Below are 27,459 nucleotides of genomic sequence, written 5' to 3'. Positions count from 1 at the left end.
TCTACAGCAAAATCCAGTACATCTAATGCTAATATTAATACTGTCTGCTTACATTAACATACTGTGCTGAATGTTGTTGCTAATGCAGTCTAAGTTCAGTTAAATGTAGCTGTTTATATAATTTCATTTAATATGAAGCAAGATAAATGCATTTTCCCTGTTATATTAATAAGTCAAATAGAACAAAAACAAAGCTACTGAGATTAAACAGAAGCATCATGTAAGCACAATAAGTTCAAACCTTCAAAAGCAAATCACCAATCTGAAATACTACGGAAACAAACTTAACTTTAGATAGCAGGAAAGGAAGGGGGAACTGTGGGGGAAAGAGATACCAATTCAAGAGTCTTTTTTCCCCACCAAATTAATGTCAGATTTTTGTAAAATCATCCTGTCGCAGTATGACTGCATTAAAAATGTGACAGTCTGTCTCAGCTAGTGAGATTTTTTCTGCATGACTAGCATTCCACTAAATCGAAGGAAAAACAGAATCTAAATAATGAAGCTGCATAACTTATTTTTGTAATTATCTTTAGTTAAAAAAAACCCCAGAAGAGCAAATGCCTTTGAGACAGTGGATAGACATTTATCAGCAGGATGACAAAGTAGTTGCAGATTTAGCTTTTAAGAATGGTTTTGATTTGCTCATCAAAAATACGCAAAAAAGGCAGTTTTCCTTGTTTCCTATTGCAATAAATGTTCCTCCCATGATACTGTACCAAGCTGCCTTGAAAATAATCTTTGCTGGCCAATAAATACTCTGGACTTCATTTCAAGACCGTGCTCTCAATGACATGCTTGCATTAGGCATATAATTGCCACAACTGCACATGCAAGCAACCTGTTATGTTTCTAACCATCCTCCTGCATCTGCATATACCTAATTATTTACACAATTCTACCAATTGCATACTATAATTCAGTGCAGAATTATATATCTTTGAAATTCAGACCTTCTCTCCATACTCCATTGGCATATTTTCTGAAAGGCTTTTCAACTAACAAAATGCACTTTAAAAAAAATCCCCTGTATTACTTGAAGTTTGGACATTTAAACTAGTCTAGTTGGAAATAAATGGTCTGTGTGTGATTTGACTGTAAACTCCTTTGGGTAAGGACCACATCCTATGTGTTTGTCACTGTTCACATTCAACAAATACAATAATTGTCGGAGAAGGGAAACATTGGATAAAATCTATTTATTTTCCACTTTCAAAATCTGAAACATGTGGTATATGCCTGTGTCTGAACACTTACTCTCTTACACTCCCAGTTTGTGGTTATAGATTTTAAGGCCAGAAAGGACCACTATGATCATTTTAGTTGGACCTCATGCATAGCACAGACCAAAAACTTCATCTGATAATTTCTCCAACCCCATGACTTCTGTTTGGGCTACAGAACATTTTTGAGTGACATCCAAGTCTTAATTTAAAGACTACGTAATGGAGAATCCATCACATCCCTGCACAAGGTCTTCCAATGGCTAATTACCCTCACTGTTAAAAAAAACAACTGTGCCTTATTTATAGTAAGGCTTGGAGGAATTAGATTTATCAGTAAATGTCAGTAAACTTCAACTTCTCTATACATACAAACTGACATTTCCACTGATGACAGAAATTTACAGATAAGCAAAAAAATGCTGCTTAAGAACTTAGTTTTGATTGAAGAATATTTACTTTGTATATTTTGACTTGTGATATTGACACATTATATCTTAATGGTGATAAAGCTTTTACTTTTTGAATTTCATGTGCCATTACATAACTAAGCTCCCCATAACTTCCCAAAATCGTAAAAAGAGAAAAAAATTGAAAAGCTTACAAATAAACATTGATATGTCAATTATTTTAAAAAAACGGAATTCTGCCAATCCTATTTACAGTATGAATTTGTTTGGTTTTAGCTTTCAACTACTGAATCTCATTATGCTTTTTTCTGGTAAATTAAAGAGCCATCGACTACAAGAAATCTCTTCCCCAGGTAAGTACTTGTAGACTATGATCAAGTCACCTCTTAGCCTTCTCATAGACAATGTAGATTAAGTTTTTTTCCAAGTATAAAGGCATGTTTTTCAGCCTTCAGGTCATTCTTGTAGCTCTTTTCTGAACCCTTTCCAACTTCTCAATATCCTTTTTGAAGTGCTGACTTCAGAACTGGACACAGTATTGGTCACACCAATGTTGTATACAAAGGTATACCTCCTTCTTTATATTCCCTGCTTATATATCCAAGGATTGTTTTTGCCCTATACTTTGCTACAGCAGAGCTTAATTTCAACTGGGTGCTCTCGCTTTATTCCAGGATACAGCCTCGCCCTCCCTCCCATCTTGTATCCCCCTACATTAACCTGCTTTGTTCCTTGATTTAGACAGCCAAGTGCAAGGTCACATGTTGTTCAAATGAGCTCACCTTACCAAGCAATTCAGATTGGCCTGTATCAGTAACCTTTTCCCATCATTATTTATCACTTCACTATTTTCAAATTTTACTAGCAATAATATTTTCTTCCAGATCACTGATGAAGATAGTGAATAGCATTGGGCTGAGTGGGACCCCACTAGAAACAACCCATTAGAGGACAACTACCCACTAAAACAGCCATACTGGGTCCGATCAATGCTCCAGCTAGCCCAGTATCCTGCCTTCCAACAGTAGCCAATGCCAGGTGCTTCAGAGGGGATGCACAGAACAGGCAATCATTGTGTGATCCATCCCGACATCCACTCCCAGCTTCTCACAATCAGAGGCTAGGGACACCCAGAGCATGGGGTTTCATTCACAATTAACATTTATGAGCTAGCAATTAGTCAGTTTTTATTTTTATTTTGTGTAGATATTTTTAAATCAGTGTCACGTGGAACTAAGCCAAACTTTTGATCTCATCAAAACATCAAGTTTGCTTGACAACACCTATTTTCCATAAAACCATGCTGAGTGGCATTAATTATGCTACAAAACTTTTTACTGACTATACCCCATATCAGTCTTTCCATGGTTTTGCCTGGGATCAGTGTCAGGCTAATTGGCCTACAGTTACCTGGGTTCATTTTGTTTGCCCTCTTTTAAAGATCAGTACGACATTAGCTTTTTTCCAGTCCTTGAACTTCCCCAGTCTTCCAAGATTTATTGGAAGTCAACATTAATGGTTCAGATAGCTTCTCTGCCAATTTTTAATGCTCTTGGGTGCAAGTTATCTGGTAAAGCAGTTTCATGCACACCTCAAATGCCTGCTAACTTCAATGGACATTTTGAGTAAAAGAATACATCAGATCACATGATGTATGGAATAGGTGGCCTGTAGTATTTCAGGGACCAAAGCTAGAAAATGATGAAGGAAAGTGGACATACTTGCTTCAGAACCCTTAAAATATCCTCAAAGGAAAGTACAATGAAAATGGACATTCTTCAGATCACTTTAACCTCTCCAGTATTAGGACCAAGTATAGAAATGTAAGACTGGAAGGGACCTCAAGAAGTCATCAAGTCCAGCCCCCTGGGCCAGGGCAGGACTAAGTAAATATAGACCATCCTTGACAGGTCCAACCTGTTCTTAAAAACCTCCAATGGGGGGATTCCACAACAAACACTTACACATGTTGTAATAGTTCCTATTGACTTCAGTGGTACATGTGCTTAAACAAATGTCAACATGATTTTCAGGATTGGGTCTCTATTTGGGAGGATACCAAATTAATTCTAACTTAACCAGCTACTTGCCACACAACTTCTGGATAAAATGCTATTAGCTAATACGTATGTTCTTACTGCCTACTTAAGTTCAAAGCCTGCAGCCAAATGGTCAATGAAAAAAAGAGATACTTCCCCCGCTACTTGTTAGCTTCCAAAAATCTTACTGTGTCACCCATCTGGAATCCTTCCCCCACATGTATATGAGGCACTTTCTACCACCACAATCTTCTTTTTGTGGAGGTGAAGAGAGAGGACATGTAAGCAAAGAAAGTTAAAGAAGTTCATAGGAACAGATTTAAAGAGGATTTCTGAAATAAAGATGGAGTGAACAGCTTAAACTGCCAAGACCAGAAGTTCAGCATTCTGTTTCCCCTGTGACATACACCAAAAAGAGCAGAAGATTCAGTCTGACTTAGAGAGTCATTTTTTTGTCTTGTCCATTTGGTCTATAAACACTTCAGCACAGGGACCATCTCTTATGTTTGTACATTGACTAGCACAATGGGGCCCCAATCCTGATCTTGAGGCGCTACTGTAATACAAGTAGTTGTATGACACATTATTAAGCAGCTACGGTCCTAACAGGTGTTGCCAACTAAATCACTGCATACAGCTGCTTATATAATATGTCCCCCTTTAACATGTAAGCAGAGTCTCCTTTCTCTGTTACAAGTTGATGGGGCTGGAGGAGTTGGCAGGGCTGAGGGAAACCACCATAACAGCCTCTAAAATCAAATGTTGGCAATACCAAGACAAACTCTGACAAAAGGCAAAATGGCCCCCCAAGCAATTTCATGAGCACTGCCAAAAAAAAAAAATAATAATAATAATAAAAAAATCAATAGCGTATGGACCCACTTTCTGATCAAGTACAATTTACGGGGTATTTAGGTAGGACCACTGCCAGGTTAGAAGGGAGAGGTGGGTGTACAAAACACACCAACCATGTTTTTTGTCCCTTGGCTCTTTTCCCAGCACAACTCATAATGCAGTGCTTCTGCAGGTCTTGGATGAAGCTAACTTCCATTCTGCATGCCTGTTGTTGAACACAGATTTTCTGGCAACTGCCTATAACCAGTTCTTGACAGAATTTGGCTTCATCTGGTAGATATTAAAAGTTGTTCCAATATCTCTCTCAGGTATTATGCAGCACCCATTACCCAAGGATCTTAGGATCTCCCAATCTCCATGAGGTAGGAAAGTAATACTACCCTACTTTACAGAGAGGAAGCTAAGGCACAGAGCCTTAGGGACATGCTTCAGGTCACACAGGAAGCTGTGGCAGAACAGTGAATTGAACCCACTGCAAAGTTCCAAGACCGTATCCTAACCACTGGACCCCAGTATGTATCTTAGGTGAACATTCAAGGGAGCAAGAATTTTAAGTAGTTTTCAAAAGGTCACAATTCATCATGTCAAAACAGGCAAAAAGAAAACTGGGAAACCTATCACAAGGGAGTTGTGGCTCTGAATGTCTTCTAGGGAGCTGAAAAACATATCACATGAATAACATGTATCAACCTTGGCTATGCTGATCCATTGGACTCTGTGGTGGGCCCATTCCAGGGTGAGGCGGTCTCATACTTGCACTCTTCATGGAGCTACAATGCATGTCTTCAACCATTCCTTTTTCATGCAAGCCATCAATGGACTGCAAAATTAAAAAGAGATTTATACAGAGATATTTCTTTATGAACTTTCAAACTAGTAAGAGAAGTTAAAAGCTTACATAAATATATAAAAAATAGACTAAAATGAGTAAAAACCTCTACATTTTCTTACTGCAAAAGGGTACAGGCGGACTCTTCCTGCCCTAGTCTATTCTAGAGGTAGACCTCTTGGGACAAGAGACCATAACTCAGGGATGTTGGTTGTTGAAAGACCCCCTCCCTACCTCTCTTTCTCTTTCCCCTTTCAAGTATTCATTGAGACATCTGGGCAGTTCCAAGCACCACAAACTGAAGGCAAGTAGTACTTGGTACCATCCAATCAGAGAGTTGATCTCGGTGGTCCTTGTTTATAAAGCTGGGAAACAAAGGCCACTTATGAAAGTAAACTCTGTAGCTCAGGATGGAATAAGACTAATTATTTTAACCCACTCTCTTCCTTTTAGTCACTGCTGTAATGGAATATCCCAAATGTCGTCTCTCTTTGAACATGAAGATTCCACTGCAGAAAGCAACCTCTTTTTTCAAATGGTGGCGCCCTCAAGAATCAGTCACTCACTCACCTTCACAACACTTCTCACCTGTATTTGGAGGGTGAGCATGGCCAGGGTTCTGGCCCCATCCCAAACTGGCCAAGACAGGGAAGTCAACTAAGGGTCAGAGAGATAATGCTAGGGGAGAGACTGTAATAGGGGATAGAGGAGAAAAATCCCTCTTTTTTTAAGCTCCATGTCATGGAAGAAAGGCCAAATCAGAGATAAGGGGCTTATGAGCAAAATTAGACATTTGAAAGCAGGAAATCCAACAGGTCACCAGTCAAAAAGATGTATTCCAATCTTTAACTGCATGTGCAGGGCTTGGGGTGAGCAAACCTTTTCAGAGATTCATAGATATTAAGGTCAGAAGGGGCAATTACGATCATCTAGTCTGACCTCCTGCACCATGCACAGAATCTCACCCACCAACTCCTGCAATAAACCTCTCACCTATGTCTGAGCTATTGAAGTCCTAAAATCATAGTTTAAACACTTCAAGGTGCAGAGAATCCTCCAGCAAGTGATCTGTGCCCCATGCTACAGAGGAAGGCGAAAAACCCCCAGGGCCATTGCCAATCTGCCCTGGAGGAAAATTCCTTCCCGACCCCAAATATGGCGATCAGCTGAACCCTGAGCATGTGGGCAAGATTCACCAGCCAAATAGGCTGGCACCTTGCTCTGTCCCCCACCTTCCCGGAATGAGAGAGAGACTCTCTTTCCTCATGGGCTGAACTCCTGCAATTCTTGTAGGAGCCACCCTGGACACAGCTCTTGCCATCTGCAATTTTTAACTCTCAAAATGTATATGGATTTGTGGGTAATTTTTTTTTTTAATTTGAGAAAAATTAACCTGAGGGAAAATAGACTACTGAAAAAGAATGTAGGAAAAAAGTGCAGTAATCTATAAAGAGAGAAAAGGAAAGAAAAAGACAGTGTAAGCATGTCTTTATAGAAAAACTGCTTTATATACAATGTGTTTAATAGAGCTGGCCAAAAATAGTAATATTTTCCACACAAAAAATGCAAAGGAAATGAAGCCACTTTCATTTCACTTACATTTTCACATAATTAACCCTCACCTGAAAATGGGATTTTAGGAAAAAATGACAGAAGGGAAAAAAAAATTTTTTTTTTTTTATTTTGAATCAAATCTCTTAATTTTGAATGAGGAAAATATCTCTTGCAAAAAAAACAGTAGTTAAAGCTATGTTTCATTAAAAAGCTTGGGAAAAAATTCAACTAATCTTTAAGTCTAAAAATCATTTTTGGCTGTTTCTAGCAGAAGAGGGGGAAAAAAAACACAAAGCCCCTCTCCATTCTGAAGTGTGCAGCCCCTTCCCATGCTATGAAGCACCCTCTTCTGGTTTTGGAGAGTTCACCAACATTGAAGAGGACACAGTTCTAGTTGTAGGTAGTCCACATGTTGCATACAGTTGCTACATTGACCCGTGTAGAGTTGGAGCCAAATTCATCTCTGGTGCAACTACATTAGAGTCAGAGTCACACTGTGGTTGAATTTGAGCCACAGCATTTTGATGCTGAAGAACCAAAGCTCTAGTCCCAACTTTTCAGGTGGACAAAACATGATTTATACCGGAAATTGGTCTCATCTGCAACACTTGGGTCCATTACAGCATATACTCTGGCGTGACTCGAGTGATTTCACTGTGTTATGCTAACAGGCAGCAGCAAGGAAGGTTCCGTGACAGTTAGTAGGTCAGTTAAGAAGAGAGAGCAGAACCAAGGGCCCTTTGAAGAGGTTCCCTCCCCATCCCTAATTTAAAAAAAAAGTACTAAAACACAGAAAGAGAGGATTGGTACCAGGGGAGAAACAAATGTATACAAATGAGAATGCCCCTATGTCAATTACGGAGTGGGGGATTCACCTGGGGAACTGCAAAGTAACTTCATAGTTAAAAGGATGCTTTGGGGTAAAGTGACCCAAAGATTTTTATTATATTTTTTTTTGGTAAAAGAAAAGCTTTTACAAAACCTAAGGCCAACACAAATATTTCCACAACTTTTAAACACCAGGGCAGGGGGAAATCTACAAATGACAGAGGATTTGCCCTGAGTGAATGTAAGAAAACCAAGCATTATGAAAGTGAAATTTACTAGAAACTGATTACCAACACCTGTGAATCTGATTGGTCTATTTTTTAAGTTGTCCAAACTATGAGAAGTTAAGATTAAAACAGCATGAACATTTTTAAAAGGTTAGTTTCAATTATGGTGTTCCTAACGTAAATGAGAAATTTGTACTTTTAAGTACAGTTTTCAACCTGACAGCCTCTATTTATAGAGCAACCCTTAAGAAAAAGTCCTAGAAAATGTAACAGGAGAAGAACCCAATTGGGGTCTACAAAAGTTAAGTAGAGTTACATATCTTTTCTATAGAATCATTTTATAGTTACATAGCAGGAATATAACCAACTCCATATAATGGTTAAAAAAATATCTTACAGAAAGGATCTCTAACCCTACCTCACTCCTACTGGTCCCATACCCATTAAATTATATAGACTCTTTTTTCCACAAGGAATTTGTTAAGGAAAAGAGTACATCCTATAACAATGTAATGGTGCTACTCCGCGTTTTGGGGATGGAGATAATATTTCACTAATTATCATAGAAAATAATGAGCATTAGAATTTAAGGCTTTTATTAAATGATCCTTTTTAAACATAGTCACTTTCCATTGTTCTATATGGATAAGCATTTGTGGGGACAGACTGTATGTCACAAATTGTTCTTCTGAAAACTGGGGGAGGCCTCAATTACATGCAGGGCCACATGACATTCCCATTTACAGAATTCATATTTTAGACAATGACTAAGCTTATGTAATATGTCTTAATTACACTGCCTTTATTGTATGTTTAAGTAACCACATTAATCCACAAGTTACACTGCATCACAATTACCTGAAGATCAAATCTCCTTAGTTTACAAATGAAGAATTTTTTTTTTTCCTGACAGACCTGCAGCCTCAGCCTGGGATCTGAGAGTCAAGCTGAGTTATTTCTATTTATACACTGTCACTAGTGAATAAATTTTCTGCAGGCTAAATGTTGTTCAGTTATATACGTGCCATCAATGTAATTGCACTGGAATAATTGAGGGCATAAATGGAGAACAATGGCGATGCGAACGTAGCCCTGGCCACTGGGTCTTTGCCAACAATTTTGTTGATCGTATATGAGCCAAAGAAGAATCCATTTCACTCTTCCAGAGGTCTGATTCTTCAAGGTTGACAGTAATAAGTTATTTTTTCCCCACTGTTCCAGATAAGTTAGTTTATTGTATCAGTCTTAACCATAAGTATTATATGTAAATTATTGATTTATAGAAAGAATAAGTTTTCTTGTAGGCAGGATTTCTAGTTGTTAGAATGCATAATTGTTATTTTTCATATCAGCATTGTTATTAAATATACAAACTGTAAGAGTTATGCTTTATTACCACCAACTTAAATAACTGATCAATATTAACATGTGCTTTAATATGTTCTTTTAATTTAGTATGAGGGTTCTATTATTCATCACAAGTTAATGACGTGTCCAAATGGCAATTGTATGTTTATATTTTATGTGTATAAGTATTTTTTTTTTTAATCTCCACATAGGGATGGGCCAGGCACACGTTCTCCAGCAGCACATTTCTATGGCACTTTTTCTCACTAGTAACATATTGTTGCATTTGATCATAACTGTGAAGAGTCATGTTAGCTTACACAATACCAACCACTACTGACTGGTATCACAAATAGGTGACATGATGCTGAATTAGCTGGCACAATGCTGGATATGATATTCTTTTGGAAGTTTTATCCCAGGTCCTAAGTGCCTAAGGAGCCCAAATCTCACTGGCTTGCAGTGAGACTCAGGGTATGTGCACAAATCGAGAACTGTATACGGGCTAGCAGTCTACCCAAGCTAGCTCAGATCTAGCCAGCATGACTAACAGTAACAGTGAACACAGTGCAAGGTTTCAGAGCAGGTTAGTGAGCCAACTATGTAGCCAGGAGATATACCAGGCTTACACTACCCATGTTGAAGCCCATGCTGTACTGTCTGTACAGCTATTGTTACCAAAGCTAGCAGGATTTAAGATAGCTCAGATAGGACAGTCTTGGCTGTTTAGACATCCTCTACAGCTCCCAAGTGCCTAAGTCACTTTTGAAAAATGAGACTTAGATGCTTCTGAAAATTTTACCCCTGGTCTGTGCCAATCAGTCACCATTGTTTCAGCTATCTAGACTCTCCACAATCATGATCACACACACAATAAAATTTTCTAGCAAAGACAAGCCTAAAGATGCCTGGGACAGCAGATCTGCTACTGTGGTCCAGAAGAGAAAAAACAACAGAAACTCCTTCCTCTCCTGTGAAGTTCCTGAGCTCTACAGAAGAGGAGAGCATGGAATTTGTGTGGTGAATGCTCTTTCAGCATTTTAAAAAGCCACTACTAGGCGACCACGAGGGGGTTGGGGCAAATTTAGAAGTTAGAGACACATTGTGAACCAAAAAAATCGATGGAAATGGAATCTGTAACTGCTCTTCTACTGAACTGCAGATGCTTTCCCTCTTTTGTGTGCCTCAGGATCTCTCAGGAGACAAGCAGCAATCAGAGATGGGGGGAAGCTAGGCAAGCAGCCCAGGAGCCCTTTGGAGTTCAGCAGGACACTGACAGCAAGGGGCACTACATTGACACTACAGTCATTGACACTACAGACACAAGATTGTAAACAGTGTTTGTGGAGAGAAACAAAGTAGAGCTCAGCTAATTTAATGCTTCAAGTTTTATGTGCATAAAATGTAAGCACTGAACTGACTAAGCCCTACATCAGCTTGCCTCTTCAAACATGAAGATTTCAGAAGGTTTTACAATCAAGGACGCTCCAGCAACCAGTGACCTGCCATGCTCTTAAACTCCACAGGGCCCTGGCCCCGGGGTTTCTCTCCCCCCAGGTGGTGTTTGTTTTATGAATGTTTTAATGACAGTTTTTCATGCCAAAGATTTTAGCCAATGTCATGTCCTTGTTGATAACTTTAAATGGCATCCTCACTGACAATGATCCAGTCAGCATGAAAGCTGATAACTTCACTTCAAAATGTTTTTCCTTCAAAACTATCACATGCACTGTCATGAGCATCCAAACATGGAAATTGGGGCAGCTGAAGAGGTTTCCACTTCTGGAGAATTTAAAAAAAAATATTAAAAGTTTTCTTTAAAGGGGTAACTTTTTAAGTTGTAATTTGAAAACTGTTCTATCTACCCCTAATTGAGAGCACAATTCTAATTCCCCTCAGAAAGAGTGACCAAAATAAGTCATACTTAAAACATTTTACAGGAGCAAAACATAGGGTCTCTATATGGGAAACTATGCCTGACAGGTGAAGCTTTATTGCAACCTTAATGCCATAATAACTTTGCTGCATAATTAGAAGTTGGAACACATGGGAGAAAGTTTCAGGAAGAAATCTCAGACACAAATATTTTCAGACAGCAATGATTGAGCAAGGTATTTAAGCATATGTATAACTATAAGCTCATAATCCCCACTGAGGTCAGACTAGTCACCTGCTTTAAGTTACACATACATTCAAGTGTTTTAATGAGCTGGAGTTTATGTAAGTTAACTTGGAAATAAAAATTTTCATCAGTGTGGAAGTTCTTTAAGCATAAGCCCTTAAGAGGCAAGAATTCCATTTTCATGAAGTTTCCTTCTGCAATAATAAAACAAAAAGGGAGAAAAATCCACTAAAATGCACTATGGAAGCAAAACATTTCCAAATGGACTTTTAAATAAGGAGTCTGCTCTAAGATGTAATGTGTGGTATAATTAGAAAGATTGCCAGGCTGGCCTTGTGATGCTCCATATTTATTCTCTAGTAAGGACTCTACCATGTCAAAATGTGTGCTGTTTACATGTCAGGTGACTATTTGTTTAACTGCCAGCAACCGCAGGCTTGAACTGATGTCTGAAAAAAAAATAAAAACATGCTCTGCGCAATCTGAATTGTGCATCATCTCCAGTAATAAAGATGGAATCAGACTTTAGTTGGTAGTTTCACTGGTGAGCCACAAAATAGAATACAGGGCTGCAGACAATATAAAAGTATGCTTTTATCAGTAGCTGTAACTCTGAGAAACATAGTGCTCACTTGCAGATACAATTACCTTGTGCATTTGGTGCATGCCCTCCTGTGGATAATCAGTGGGCCCCATGCTAGGCATTGAATGTGGAACACTAGGTGGTCCAGGACTCGGTCCCATCATGCTGTGTACTGAACCTGGAGAGGGTCCTGGTCCTGGGCTAGGTCCTAGAATTGGTCCAGGTGATGGGCCTGGCCCCGGGGAAGGGCCAGGATGAGGCATTGCGCCAGGATCTGTTGGCGTGGACATCTATATTCCGTCCCTTTTCCGATCAACAGAGCAGCTCTAATTTCAAAAAGAAACAAAACAGTATTTCTTACATAACATGAGGGTTAGTGGAGTATAGTCAGTAAGAAAGTATGCTTGATAAAACAATTCTTTTGACTAGCATCAGACACACAGGTGACTTGTCATCAGCAGAAAATGCTTCAATGATCCTTAGTGTGATGCAGCAATTTGCCCATCCTTCAGAAAGGTCATTGGAAGACTAGAAAAATGAGACAGTTCAGGCAGGTTCTGGATATATTTATAAATCATTCACAGAAGCAAGGTGGATAAAAATCAGCAATTTTTTAAATTAAAAATTGGATTTTATTTATTTAAATTAAATACACGTTTATTAAAATGAACCTATTTACAATTTAATTTAAATTGACAATCTATTACAATCATTTAAATACAAAAATATCAAGCAGGTTATGTTTGCTGCCAACATTTAAAAAAAGTAAAAATACTGAACTGATCAAAGTCACTGGCTAAGCACCCAGAGCCATAGTTTGTTGAAGTGCTAAACCAGCTTCTGACAGCAGTAGCCTCTTCTGCAGGTGCAGACAGAATATTTTCTCCAGTTTATTCAACTAGTTCAGTTCAATGACTAGTTCCTTCAAAGTTAAGAAACCAATTTGAAGTTGAAAAATTAAGAGAACTTGTTTTCTCCTTCCAGTCTATAAATAAAATCTGAGTGTGAAAGGATGAGATCTACTAGTTCTAAAATTTTCAAGGACAGGGTGACTAGAAACAATCAGTTCAATTCACAAACTACAGATAAGTTTTGTTTAATAAATCAGTTAATTTTAAATGCAAAACACATTTTCATAAACTTTTCTTTTATGCATCCAGCACATTTAAGGTACTTTATGTCATGAAAAAATGTGCATTTTAAATTATTTGGATGGAAATTCAAATTTAAACCTTGACACAAAATGATTACCTTTTTATTTACAGTGATTTACTAGATACTGCACCATTCACTATTTTCTAACAAGTATAAAAATTGTAAAAATAATATAATGTTAAGTGACATAATTGCTCAACTAAATGTGTATAGATATAGATTTATCCTTCCGATTAGCAAAAGCTGCACTAAATTCAGTGTAACGTCATACTTAGTTGTAAATCAACATGTTTGAGCGGTTATCAACCAATAAGAATCAACCTTTAGGAAAATAACTGAAAAGTACAAATGCAAAACACAATTAAAACTGATAAATTAAATCAATGTTTCCTGCTTGCTGATTTAAATCATAATTAAAATCAGTAACTTAAATCAAAATGACTTAAATGATTCCATCCTGCACAGAACAGCGTATTTGATAGGCTACAGGAAACAACACCTGGAGAATACAAATATAAGTAACTTAAATCACTAACACCAATTTATATCACATGGAGTTAGAGGGAAGATTGTTAAAGGCACGAAGGACACTTAGGGCTCGTCTATACTAAAATCGCCACATCTCTCCCATCGGCATAGTAACTCCACCTCCCCGAGCAGCGGTAGCTGTGTTGGTGGGAGAGCTTCTCCCGCCGAAACAGCACTAGCCACACTAATGCTTAGGTTGGTGTAACTTACATCACTGGTGGCGGGGTGGTGGTGGGGGTATTCACAACTCTGAGCAACATAAGTTCTACTAAAGTAAATGCTAGTATGTACAAGCCCTTAGGCATCTAACTCACATCTGTGTCTTTTGAAAATCTCTCCCTACGTGCCTCAGAAGTGATTGGGGTGAAATTCTTACTTATAAAAATAATAATGCACAAAAAATTAAGGATTTTATGAATATAAAATCTTTACATTAGACAGATTTAAAAAAAAAAACCACACACAAGACATTAATTTAGGACTTTTATTACCTCAGTGTGCAATAGTGATATCAAGTGAAATACACAAAGGACAGACTACTCTGGAGCGAAAAGAGAGTTGTAATTCACTTGAGGGGTTCTGTTGATGTCAGAAACCATGAGAATGCAGCTCATATGACTTATAAAATGACAAGAGCCCAGAGAATGAATTAGAAGCCCTCAAACTCGCTGGAGAGCCAACCATTTTATTTATTTCTGTGTATTTAACAAAATAAATGGAAACAGGATACAAGTTGGGATCATTCTTCATCTCTCTCACACTTAAGAGTTTTGTCAGTGTCCAACATTTAGAACTTTTAGTTCACCAGTGTCAATGAAAGACTCATGTAATGCAAGAACATGGATGTCCTCTAAGTCAATGAAAGGAAATGATAGGTCATTCCCTTTCATGGTTTGCCAAGAAATAATAATAATTAACTAAAACTACAACAAAAAAAATTACTTATTTCTAAATGAGGTGCTTTAAAAATAATAATTCTTGTTTTACCGTATGGCATCAAAATACAGTAGAGTTAACAGAGTTCTGCAGAAAGAGTGGACAGGTCAGGGGACTGATAATGGGACACAGAAACTTTCATCTCCCAGATCTAGAGCCAAAGACATGCAAACTAAGCCATAACACAACCTCATTATCCTCTAGTGGCTGTTCAGTGATGTATATGAAATAAGTCATCTCGACCCAGTTACTAGAGGACAGGTGTAAACCATCATCATAACTGGCTTCTCTACTGGTTCTGCTAGTTGGTTGCCAAGGACTGAATGTACATAAAAAAGAAAACTACCCTACAGTCATTCCACTAGGTTAGACAGGAGGCCTGAAGGCAAGGCAGGATGGGGATGGATACACTGCTGGCTGTTCTCTATTGCTTCTGTTCTGTGCACATGGAATTTGAAATTTACAGTATTGACAATCTTGCTCCTTTCAACAAGCTGTGTGTTCACAAAACCAAATATTGCAAATAAGAAAAAGGTCTTCTACATTGAGAGCATTCCCTGATTTCTCCCCATTAACCTAGGTGTTGTCAGGAGTCAAAAAACTTTTCACAAGCTTTTATTTATAAACTCTCTACTGTTATGTTTCATTATTTATTTATTTCTCTACTTTTAGTCAAGGCAACAAATTGGAACAAGTGCTGTTGAACTCACTTAAAATAAACTATCTTGGGAGCCCACTCCTTGCAGAATGAGACAGTGATACCTCTGAAGCTTTACTCTTCAAAACAAAAGATAACAACAGAACACCACAGGGCCTAATTAGTCCCCCTGCAATCCCTTGGCATCCCCACAAAAGGAATCATGTTTTTAAATGATCGCAACTGTATACAGCTTCTCAGAGGCCTGCAATAAGACTGTTCTTGGAATCAAAGACATTTCCACACAGCAAAAAGAGTTTTTAAGGGATATTTACCATGCTGAAATGTAGAGCAGCATTACAAAGACCCTTTTATAGTTGTCCCCCTATATCATGGAAGTCAAACACATTTTAACAAGGTAAAACCTAGCAGCATCACCACCATTAAGGCTGCATTTAACAGAAACTATGCAATCAATGTGAAAGTACAATAAATATTTTCATTGCACAACATCCTGAAATCCAATATCTCAGGCATTACTTGTACCTAAACCTGTTCATTAGAAGAGATATTGAACACTCCCTTTATATGCACATTTATTTCAAACTTAATTTTGAGTTTTCATAAAAATTAACTGGCCTCAGTTACAGCTTCATGTAAACGGCAAGGTAATTTATATGTACATTAGAAAGTTCATGTAAGCGAACTTGGAAGATTTAACATTCATTTCTAATGAGGTACCAACTGCCTAAGCTATAAAAACAATCACTACTGGGGTGAATCCTGCCTGCCTTACTCCAGATCAAGCCCTTTAGTTTTATTTCTGTTAAGAGGGATAAACTCACCCAATCTTCTAAGATAACATTGTGGAATCTTCTTAAACCAATATATTCAGAGATTTTATTTTACAAAGAACACAATTCTTCTATACCAAGCAGTAAATTATAAGAGCTAACTTCTTGGAGGAATGTAAAAAAATTAAATGACTATGGCTATGAGTCAGCAGCAAGTTCTGCCTGAGGGTCCACAGGATTTAATAGAGGTGGTGGTCCAAACTATTTTCTGCGTCAGAAGTGGTCTACAAAATGAAAAAGCAGTGTGCCACTCTATAAACCAGAGGAGTTTATACTCTATTCTATCAAATGAGGATCTGTTAATAAGGCAGAACTGTAAAAAAGATTATGGCTTAACAGGTTTCAAAAATATGTGGGGTATATGTTTAGTGGGATCATCAAAGGAGCTTAAAGAGACTTAGGTGGCCAACTTTAAACTCCTCTGAAAAAATCTCAGACTCAATTCAAAAGCAAAATTTCACCAAGAGATACCAACTACAATGTTGGCAGAGTGTGGGTCAAATTATGTCCAGATTACAGCAGCATATCTCTGGCTAGCATTTGGCCATGTGTATTTAGATAAGTAAACAAAAGAACACTGTCATAGTCAGTCTTGGTCAATTAGTTTGGACGGGGAATTTACTTACTTACAGAAATGAGAAGAGCATTTGCAATAGTGTTTTAAGAATTATATTAAAAAATCAACACGTTTCCCCTGACCCATATAGTCAGAACTAAGTGCCCAATCTTGCAGTCCTCACAAGCCAAAATATTACAGTGGCTTCTAGGAAAGTTTGCATCTGTTTTTGAATTGAATCCCTTTACATCAAAGAGATAGTTCCCCTGAGCCAATGGCTCATCAGGTGGAGATGAGTAAGGCACTTCAGTTTCATAACCAACAGTACACCAGCTAGTGATGTGGCCAGCATCACATCCGACTGCCTTCGGCAACCCTAATGGATCAGTTACCTATTTTGCAGCTATGTGAACTGGAAGTGGCCTTTCAGTGTGAGATTGAGTGAGACACAAACCCACAACCTTCAGGATTGAAGTCAAGCACCTTAACCACTCAACCACGATACCTTTGCATCAGGGTCCTCAAATTCCTACCAGGGAGAGCACAAAACTGCATGGACTGCAGACACAGGAAGGGCTCTGCTGGGTCCATATGTTTGTGGGAGAGAGAGTCCCCCTTGTGTATGGAAGAGGATAGAATGGCATGTGGCATCTCTCCGTATGCGGACCGAGGGAGAAAGCAATCTGGCTTTCTTTCCCACACCTATATGGGCCTAGGAGATCCTTTTCTGTGTCTGCAGTCTATACTGGGGGAGCAGGTGGTGACTGGGCTCATCCTGGGGAAGCATGCTATCCTCCTTCCTGATATTACATTATCTGAATCTGCCACAGGCAGACCCAGGAAGGACTTCATGTCAGTGTGGCTCCAATTAAGCTACATGGGGATGGGAGATGAGGGAAAGCCCATGGGATCCAGAGCTAAGGCAAAAGACCTCCTGGGGATCTGCTAGTTTTGTGACAAGATCATACAGCCTTTTCTGGACCAGTCATTGTTGAATGGGGTGCAGAATGTTCATATTCTGTAGAATTTGAATGAGTTATCAGGGCCAGATAAATACCTTGACCACAAAATGTTTGACCCTACTGCTTTGTGTGTGTCCAGAAGACTTCACTGAGGTGTTTGTAACACGGTGGCTGGGAAAGCCTAGGGCAGGGGTTGTCAATTATTTTTTGTCAAGGTCCAAATTTCTTGGTCAAGGTATAAGTCAAGATCTAGAGAAAAGAATAATAATGATAATAAGTAAATAAAAAGATTTCGGGATCTGTTTAAAATTGTCTAGTGGTCTGGATTTGGCCTGCAGTCCGTCTATTGACTACCCCTGGCCTGATTACAGGACACCTAGGTTGAGTCAAGTGATCCCAATGCAAAAGTCAGCAGGAAGCCACAGGGGTGGGGGTTCCTACAGTGAGAGAACTGCAGAGTGAAGCTGCAGGGAAAGAGGGTCTCCTCCAGTGGTCCCTGAGGAAAAGAGAGTTCCTCAGGATGAAGGGGCTGTGCCCATCTTAAGCTTGGGTGGAAGATACTGTGTGTGCGTGTGAACTTTGTTAATTTAATAAAACATCCAGGCCTTAAGAAGGGCTCTGACTGAAAGAGAGAGCGTGGAGCTTGTTACAGCAGCCCTGGTAAAGGGGAAAACAAGGGCAGGGCACAGCAGAGGCACCTCTAGCCACAAGGGGGGCACACAGTCATCCCTGTTACAAGTGCTCTTGGTTGCTAAATATTACTAAACAATACATAAAGAACAATGCAGAAGTTTCATTGGTATTTGCGTGCCCACTGGTTTGATTTTTAAACACCGATAGCAGCTGAGCACATTGCAGAATGCATACAGAACCACATTAAGTTAAATAGTCCACACCGAATGTCTCAAATAGCTCTCACCCCCTAGTGCCCTAACCAAGCATAAACCTGGAGTTACTCATATTAAGCAAATGGTTGACCAACATATAGGTGTTTCATTATGCTCTGAAGGTAAAAAAATCTGGTGGACCAAAGTAAAAAAAATCCTTAGCCAAGAATGCCTCTACCTCCAAATCCCCAACATATCTGTCTGCTGATCTCATTTGGAATGATGGCCTTTGAGGTAGCCAGATCTAAACCATTTAGGGCTTTATCTATTAGAAACAACACTGAATTACTCCAGAAGCAGAGTGGAAGCTACTACAGTTCACAGAATAGAGGTGTAGTATGGGCTTGTAAAGTGTAGTATGCAATCCACTCTAAGGGCTTGTCTACACATGAACTTATTCTGGGATAAGGTAGGGTATGAATTTAAACCACTATAGTTGTTATACTGGTGTACCTTCCCAGGTAGACACACTTATTCTTGTACAAGAGAGCCTTTTTCCAGGTTAGCTTATGTGGCTTTCTAAGCAGTTTAAGCTAAACCAGAAAAAGCCACTCATACCAGAATAAGTGTCTACCTGGGGAGTTATAACATCCTGGGCAAACAAGCCCAAAGAAGGCATGCTTCTATATTCTACCCTAGGTGACGCTCTGAGGTGGCCTTTAACATTAACCATAGATAGTGAACAACGTAGTATTACCACCTAGAGTTAACAGAGGCATGGGTGCTTGTTGCTGTTCCACATCAGGGAAAGGTTGCAACATCTTGGCTAGATCCAAATGAAATAAGCAGAGCATGCCAAAGCTATTACATGGGTATCCAAGAATAGTTGGGCACCCCAAAGGACCCAGAGACACCACTTTTTCATAGGACAGCTATACTCTAGCAACAGACAAAGCAACCACACATATTTTCAATCCCTCTAGTTGTTGCCTCTCACCAGCAAACAGAACCTTGATCTTTTCCAGAATGAGTCAACCTAGATTGGGTCTCATCCAGATAACGCAGAGCAAGGAATCTGGACCATGAGGATCTCATGGAAAGACAAAGCAGAGCTGAGTGACAGCAGCATGCTGACAGCACTGTAGCCCAGAGTGCCTCACAATGTTAGGATGTTACAATATTCTGATGTTATCTATTGGGATATAATGACCATTCAACCCATCTCCAGATTGAAGTCATGGCCAGCAGGTGCTTTTAAAAGATACAACAGAAAAGCAGGATACTTTGTTACTGAAAGCAGAAAACAGGGGTGCACCCTTTCTGTGACAACAGGGAAAAAAGAATTGCATTACTAACTTTTCATAACATTTGCTTAATTTTTGTAAGTAAAAAAGTCACATTGTATAACTGAAACCAAAAAATTCCGAAAATTCAAATCAGGAAGTAATGAAGGCAACACATTATAAAATAAAATGAATGAACCATGATTAAAAATAATTCCAGTGAATTATGCATCTGTTAAATTCTTATAAAATACCACAGCATTAGACAACATCTAATAGAACACTAATATTGTTGTTTAATCACAAGTGAGCAATTCTGTGAAAAAAGGGTACACAGAACATTACAAACCAGTAAAGGTGAAGGACCAGATCATTAACTCATGGAAACAAGTGTATTTTCATTTATGTCAGTGGAACTAGACACATTTACACCAGCTCAGGATCTCGCTTCACATATTTAAGTAATTCGTGATAAAGAACACTTTTGGAAGGCAACCTGCAGTTTGGAGTACAAACCAGAGGAGTGAGAAATAAGTCCCACTGAACTGCCTATCCTGATGCTAACTAAGATCAGGTCTCAGAGTGGTAGCCGTGTTAGTCTGTATCAGCAAAAAGAACAAGGAGTACTTGTGGCACCTTAGAGACTAACACATTTATTTGGGCATAAGCTTTTGTGGGCTAAAACCCACTTCATCAGATGCATGCAGTGGAAAATACAGCAGGAAGAGAGAGAGAGAGAGAGAGAGACACACACACACACACACCATGAAAAATGCGGATTGCCATACCAACTCTAACGAGACTAATCAATTAAGGTGGGCTATTATCAGCAAGACAAAAAAAAACTTTTGTAGCGATAATCAGGATGGCCCATTTCAAACAGTTGACAAGAAGGTCTGAGTAACAGAAGGGGAAAAATTATGCCCAAATAAATCTGTTAGTCTCTAAGGTGCCGTAAGATCAAGTTCTCTCCCCAACAAGTCTGCATGTAGAGTTAGTAGCACTCTTCAGTGCTACACGTGTAGATTGTACTCTGTTTAGGAGGACTGAAGACTGACTCAAGGCTTTGCTGATTGGTTAGGGATTAAATTACTATACTGTGACCTTTTCTACAGGCATTAATCACAGTTATTGAATGTCCTCTTCATGTCAGATTCTGAAGAACACCAACTATCCATTATGCGGTGGGAGAGGAAAAACAAATCATTGTATTATTTAGGGGCACAGATTGACCTCGTCTTCACAGGGGGGGAAAAAAAAGGTGTGTTCTTAATCCAAGTTATCTAACTCAAGGTAAAATCCTAGTGAAGACAAGGCAGTTTGTAGTTTTCATATGAATATCTAACTCACACACTGAGCTACCTGAGTCAGGTTAAGAACACACCTTCTTTCCTAGTGAAGACATAGGCTGTTTGAGGTGATGTGTACTCCCCCAAATATTTTTAACATTATAGTTAGATACCCCAGGCTTTGAAAATCTGGTTTTGCAATAGCCCCTTCTACCCTACAAGGATAAAAAAGAAAGAAGATGGAGGGGGAAGAGAGAGACTTTTGAATGAGGAAGAGGGGACTTTAAATGTGTCAGACAAAAAAATTCCATTCACATCCCCAATTTCATTGTCATGTCATGTTTGCAAACTACCAAACTTGTGTGTTAAAATGAGGGCTTGCTCCACAATGTTCCATTCTCTATTTTATCTTGCTAATGAGTCATAAACTTCTGCCTGCCACCATTTTCATGACAAGTGATCTTTATGTCACAATCCTGTGTTTATTACTTCAGTGGGGGAATCAATCAGAAAGAAGAAATTGCACTGAGGTGGGTGGAGGTCTAGGAGGCTCTCTTTTCATGCAATCCTCATCAATAGCAGCAAAAAATACACAAAAACAGTGTTTAATGATTTGTGGCAAGCATACTCATTTGCTCTCTAGTGACAATTCCCCTTTAAAAAGGGATCACATCAATATTATTAATCAGGACCATAATTTGAGAAAGAGTGCAGACATTTTTTTTTAAAGTTATTACTGTACACCTTCTGATCTTAAACTTCAAACAAAAACTGAAAATAAGATATTTTCGGATATTAATTTTAGTTAGACTTCTGTCAAGAATATATTAAATAGAATTCCAACATTCACAATATAAAAGTGCTAGCAGGGTTACTTCTTTCTTGTCAATCTCAAGCTCAGGTATTGGCCAAAGCACTTTTCAAACTTGACGAAAAATGCTCATAGACCACTTTAGAAATGAATAAAAGAAAAAGATCTAAGACTGCTTTGAACACATTCTTGTGGAGCATATTTTCTATGAAATACCATAGTAATGCCAGTCCTGAAGCTGAGACATAACTCATAAGAGAGATACTGTATTTAACAAAGCATTACCTTCACCTCTGTCAAGTCCACATGTGTCTCACTATATGCCTAACTTTGAATTTATTTAAAAATGCTCATTACTGGTATGATCTTTTTGCCTCATACTGCTGATTGTTACATATGGGCATAAAACCTGTCTCTAATCCTGTCCTTTTGGTACATCATTTTTTCTCTTTGATTTACAAAGAAAAAAAGTCAATGAGAATAATAGGGCAATTAGGTTCCCAAAGAGAAAGTGTGCCTTGATTTGCATAACAATACACTAACTCACACAGCAAAAGCTGCCCCACCTCCTAACGTGTAATTGGTATATACTACCGAAGGAATGGAATTCTGGCTTAACATTCATTGTCCTACTCCAGACCTCCGGGGTTAGTGGCTGGAACTAAAGGATACTGAAGTAAAGGGTTGTTGTTTTTTTAATGCAGAGGAGAACAATGCTGTATATGAGAGACCTGGAATATGCCTTTTTAAGAAAAAAAAATGACCTCATTATTTAGTTTGCTATAATTTTCAAACCTTTGTATCTAACTCTTCATGCAAATTACTAACCAGTTATCTAAAATCTTAATCAAAATAACTATAAGAGAATGGAACCCTCTCAAACGTTTGTAAATTTTGAGACATAAAAATGAAAGGTAAAACTGCAAGCACAAAGGAAAACCAGCTCAAATACACTCTACATAACAACTAAGATTTAATCAAAATATGCATTTAATAATAAATTTAGTGGCATTGATTTTTTTCAACCTAATTATTTATTGTAGTAAAAACCTAATTCACCAACATCTCTTTGCTATTCTGTAGTATTTGTTATAACACTATCATTTTGTTTGGAAAAACAAAAACCAACAACATTATAAATTTCCTCTTCTCTGTTTGCGAAGTAAAAGCTTTCAAGAGTTAATCTAACGTGGAGTGTGGGGGAGAAGCACCAAGCATTATACACACATACAAACTTCTGATTAAAAATATGAAAAGGAATCCAAACTGAACTGTCCCCCAACCCTAGAGCTTGAGATAGTTGGAGAATACAAGTTTTCTCACTCGGGTTTTCTTCATTAAATAGTAAGCTTTTGCCTTTAAAACCCCACAGTGAATCTTCCGGGAGTTTTGCATAGGCCTCAAGTTTCTATCTGGCAACACACATCGGTGCTTCAAGCCACACACAGAAAAGACACAGGCACTAGCAAGCACATTTAGTAGAGCCATATTTTCCCTCCTCCCTTTCTGGAAAGTTTTAGACCCGATCGACAAGACCTAAAAATCCATTTTGCAGGAGCCAGCCCCATTTCCTTCTCTTACTTTACAGAGCAATGGCTGCAGTCAGAGCTTTCCCCTGCTGGGTTAAGAGACCTTTACCTTAATGAAGTGGCACCAAACAACAGATCTAGGCACGCACAAGGGGGTTTAGAAGCCAGATGCGCGGACTGAGAGCATGTTTCATGGCAAAGCTAGGCCTGTCTCTCCCCTTCTTCCCTCCGTCATCATGTCATGCTGATCAAACATGTCTGTGTGTGTGTGAGAGAGAGAGCGAGAGTCTGTATTTGGCGGCTGTGACTTCCTGATTCTCTGCTGCTGATCACACACACTGGGGGGGGGGGGAAATCCCCAGCCACCACTAAACCTCGCCTCTTCCTCTCTCCAAGCAGACACAGAGAAGCTAGTTCAAGCTGCCCTCCTTCTCCTGCTCGACTCACTCAAAAGCACAGCGACCATGAACAAACTGCAACATTTGCTGCTAGCTCCCCCCCACTCCTTCACTTAATCGTCAACAGAAAACTTTTTTTTTTTTTGGTAACCAAAAAAAATTCCCCCTCCCATGGTGTAGCGAGGAGGCTCCCTTCTCCCCACCGAACACAAATGTATGCTAACATGAATGTGCATACACAACGCCCCCCACCCCCAGCTCCCCCCAAAAATGACTGACACATTTTTCTGTGCATACCGGAAATAAAATGTTTTTTGCTTTGAAGGTGATTATAAAAATTGGAAGCGCATGTTATGCCACTCTCTGCTTCCTAGGCTGCTGCAAGGAGGGGGGCGGGGGGGCTGCAGAAGAAGGGGGGGGGAAGAGAGAAGCTATTTTAGGAAGTGAATCGCGACACCTTTCAGCAGAAGAGGAGCGACTGACTAAAGCGTTGATGTTTTGTTTCTAATGGCATAGAGACCCTGTGACTAAACTATAAGGCAACAGGACCTGCAGCCGCAGCTCGTGAAGTCCCGGCCCCAATCTTCTTTTCTACCCGCTCTCCCGGGTGTGTGTGTGTGAGTAATGTTTGTGACAGTCAGCCAGGGAGATTATCCGGATCATGGCCTCCTTGGCTTTGCTGGTTAACGCTGCTACTCTAACAAGCATTCCCCCCTCCCCCCAATCTTTTTCCTCCTCCACCCCACCCTCCGCCACGTCTATTTAAATATTTGCATTAAAAGAAAAGGACCCCCCCCAGGCAACAAAGCCCCTGCAAAACACCTACAAACTGCAACGCTTGCCCTCTCCTTCCCCAGGGCAGGACACAGTGAACTTCAACATGCACCACTCAGCTGCAGCCGCCCTCGCCACATGCACCAAATCTAACCCTCCTGCCGCTGCCGGATCGGGGAAGGAGGGGGGGGAAATCTCCCTTCCCCCACCCCCTCTTTATAGCCACCAAAACACAGCCAGAGCAGTCAATGGGGAGAGGAAGAGAAGACCAGCCTAGCCTACCGACCCCATCGCAGCCACTGAGCTGCTCCTGGGGGGGGCTGTTGCTTCTTGGGATCTATTTCTGTCTCTGCTGCTGCCTGCCCGGAGCCTTTTTAAACGCTCGCTTCAGCAGCACCACCAAAGGTTGCGAGAGCAGCTGATTACTGTTATTTATTGCTGGCTCGGTTCTCCAGTCGCCTCCTCTAAAATGCAATAGATTGCAAGCAACGTCCCCTGTCCCCTCCTCCGCCAGGCTCCCTCTCGGTGCAGCTGACTCCGAAGTCAGGAGCCGGGCTTAGGAAAGGTTTTAATGATTATTTCCGAATTATTTTGATCCAAAACTTACTTCTCTCCTCTGGGGGAAAACGGGGGGGGGGTCGTGACTGGTCCCTGGGGGCGGTAGCGATGCTTGTTGTTGTTTTTTTTTTAAGGGAGGGGGGAAGGTGGCTAGGTGCGTGCGTGTCATCAAATAATAACTCATTCTTTCCCAAGGAGCCTGACTAATGGTGCAGGTTCCGAGTGCGTTAGCAGGAGGCGGCGGGGGTGCAGGGGAGAAAGGGGGTCAGAGGGGAGTTATAAGTTATATTTACCTTGCTCCAGAAACGTGGCGCGCTGGAGGTCTCCCCTCTCCCTCTCTGAGTGACCCAGAGTACAGCACCGGAGAGAGAGGGACTAGATTATGAATATGACTTCATTGATGACAGCCATTCCCTCCTCTTCCTAAACTCCTGCCCCCAGACTCCTCCCCCTGCTTCCCCCAGCCCTGCACCACGGCTCAGGAAGCGGCGCTGCTACTGGCTCCGCTCGGAGCGAGCTCCCGCCTCGCCGGCAGAGAGGCCGATCGCATTGGTGGCTGGGGCCTGTCACTCAGCCTGCTGCCAGAGGCGGAGGAGATGTACAAGAATGTGGGGAGAGAGGGAGAGCGAGCGATGCGTGCGTGTGTCTATAAATGTGCATGCTACAGCCCCCCTCTGGTTGTGCCTGATTCAATAAGGGGTGCAGGGGCAGGCCGGGTTTCCTGCACCGTTCCCCTTCGCTTGGTCTGTTGGCATCTGTTTGGCTTGGAGCAGAAAAGACTGACGGGCTCCAGTGTGAGAGACAGGGACTGTGTAGTAGGAATCGCGATGATAGTAGTTTGGGGGTAGGTGAAGAAGGTGCTGGAATTTAACTGTGCCTGCCAGTGCACGCCTGCAGAGAGAGGGGGGGAGGTGAGGGTTGGGAGGAGAGATCTGAAGGCTATTTGTTGTACCTGGTGTTTGTTTGTTGTTAAAGGGCACCGCCAGGCATTGTCATGCATGCTGAAACTTTTTATTCCCTTCCTAATCTGTGATCATAGACCTTCCTTTTGTGAAAAGGGGAAGGCTGCAGAGAACATTCCAGCTAAATCTGTCTGTCAATCAGTTGGGCTTTCAACTTCCAAATGCCTGTTAATGAAGATGTAGCACCAGCCGTGATATACTATTCTTTACTAAATATTCCTTCAAGATGACATGGGGGTTGTTTTGTCATTGGTCTGGAAAAAGCTATTAAACTGTTCATCAGATGTAATCTGCATGTAAAAAGGCTGCAACTGTGCTAGGAGGGAAGTTGGGGGTGGATCTGGTTTTTAGAGACAGGAAGAGTAAATTGTGTAGTTCTGTTAACTCCCCTCTCTCTGTCTGCCTTTCACCCTTAAAACTTGCAATACTTGCTCCCTTATATGCTGGTGAGATAACTTAATTATGTAGGTGGTGTTTCCCCTTCCCCACACTTACCTGGTCCGCAGTCTAATGCAAACCTACAAATCTATCACAGGTTTCAGAGTAACAGCCGTGTTAGTCTGTATTCGCAAAAAGAAAAGGAGTACTTGTGGCACCTTAGAGACTAACCAATTTATTTGAGCATAAGCTTTCGTGAGCTACAGCTCACTTCATCGGATGCATACTGTGGAAACTGCAGAAGACCTTATATACACAGAGACCATGAAACAATACCTCCTCCCACCCCACTCTCCTGCTGGTAATAGCTTATCTAAAGTGATCACTCTCCTTACAATGTGTATAATAATCAAGTTGGGCCATTTCCAGCACAAATCCAGGTTTTCTCAACCTCCGCCCCCCGCCCCCCACAAACTCACTCTCCTGCTGGTAATAATCACATTCACCAATGTGATATATGCCATCATGTGCCAGCAATGCCCCTCTGCCATGTACATTGGTCAAACGGGACAGTCTCTACGTAAAAGAATAAATGGACACAAATCAGATGTCAAGAATTCTAACATTCATAAACCAGTCGGAGAACACTTCAATCTCTCTGGTCACGCAATCACAGACATGAAGGTCGCTATCTTAAAACAAAAAAACTTCAAATCCAGACTCCAGCGAGAAACTGCTGAATTGGAATTCATTTGCAAATTGGATACTATTAATTCAGGCTTAAATAGAGACTGGGAGTGGCTAAGTCATTATGCAAGGTAGCATATTTCCCCTTGTTTTCTCCTACCCCCCCCCCCCCAGACGTTCTGGTTAAACTTGGATTTATGCTGGAAATGGCCCACCTTGATAATCATACACATTGTAAGGAGAGTGGTCAGTTTGGATGCCAGCAGGAGAGTGAGTTTGTGGGGGGGGGGGTGAGAAAACCTGGATTTGTGCTGGAAA

General features: G+C 40.2%; 1 protein-coding gene across 3 annotated transcripts in view; it reads right to left on the bottom strand.

The window, feature by feature from the left end:
• The window catches only part of SMARCA2 (SWI/SNF related BAF chromatin remodeling complex subunit ATPase 2), a 187,193-nt gene extending 161,646 nt beyond the window's left edge, over window positions 1–25,547 (bottom strand). For 2 of the 3 annotated variants that reach the window (XM_048849469.2, XM_048849471.2), the window contains exons 1-3: window positions 25,408–25,547; window positions 12,083–12,343; window positions 5,218–5,347 (exon numbers count right to left, since the gene is read on the bottom strand). In XM_048849469.2, coding sequence (XP_048705426.1) covers window positions 5,218–5,347; window positions 12,083–12,307 — 355 coding nt within the window. In that variant the 5' untranslated portion in view covers window positions 12,308–12,343; window positions 25,408–25,547. Of the gene's footprint in view, window positions 1–5,217; window positions 5,348–12,082; window positions 12,344–23,493; window positions 23,669–25,407 lie in introns of those variants that run through there. The other variant, XM_048849470.2, reaches the window with a different exon arrangement.
• Between the last annotated feature and the right edge of the window lie 1,912 nt (window positions 25,548–27,459).

Source organism: Caretta caretta, chromosome 5 (assembly GCF_965140235.1).
Source record: "Caretta caretta isolate rCarCar2 chromosome 5, rCarCar1.hap1, whole genome shotgun sequence".
Taxonomy (NCBI): Eukaryota; Metazoa; Chordata; order Testudines; family Cheloniidae; genus Caretta; species Caretta caretta.
Note: the sequence above shows the minus strand (reverse complement) of the source record. Positions and strands in the feature narration are given on the sequence as shown.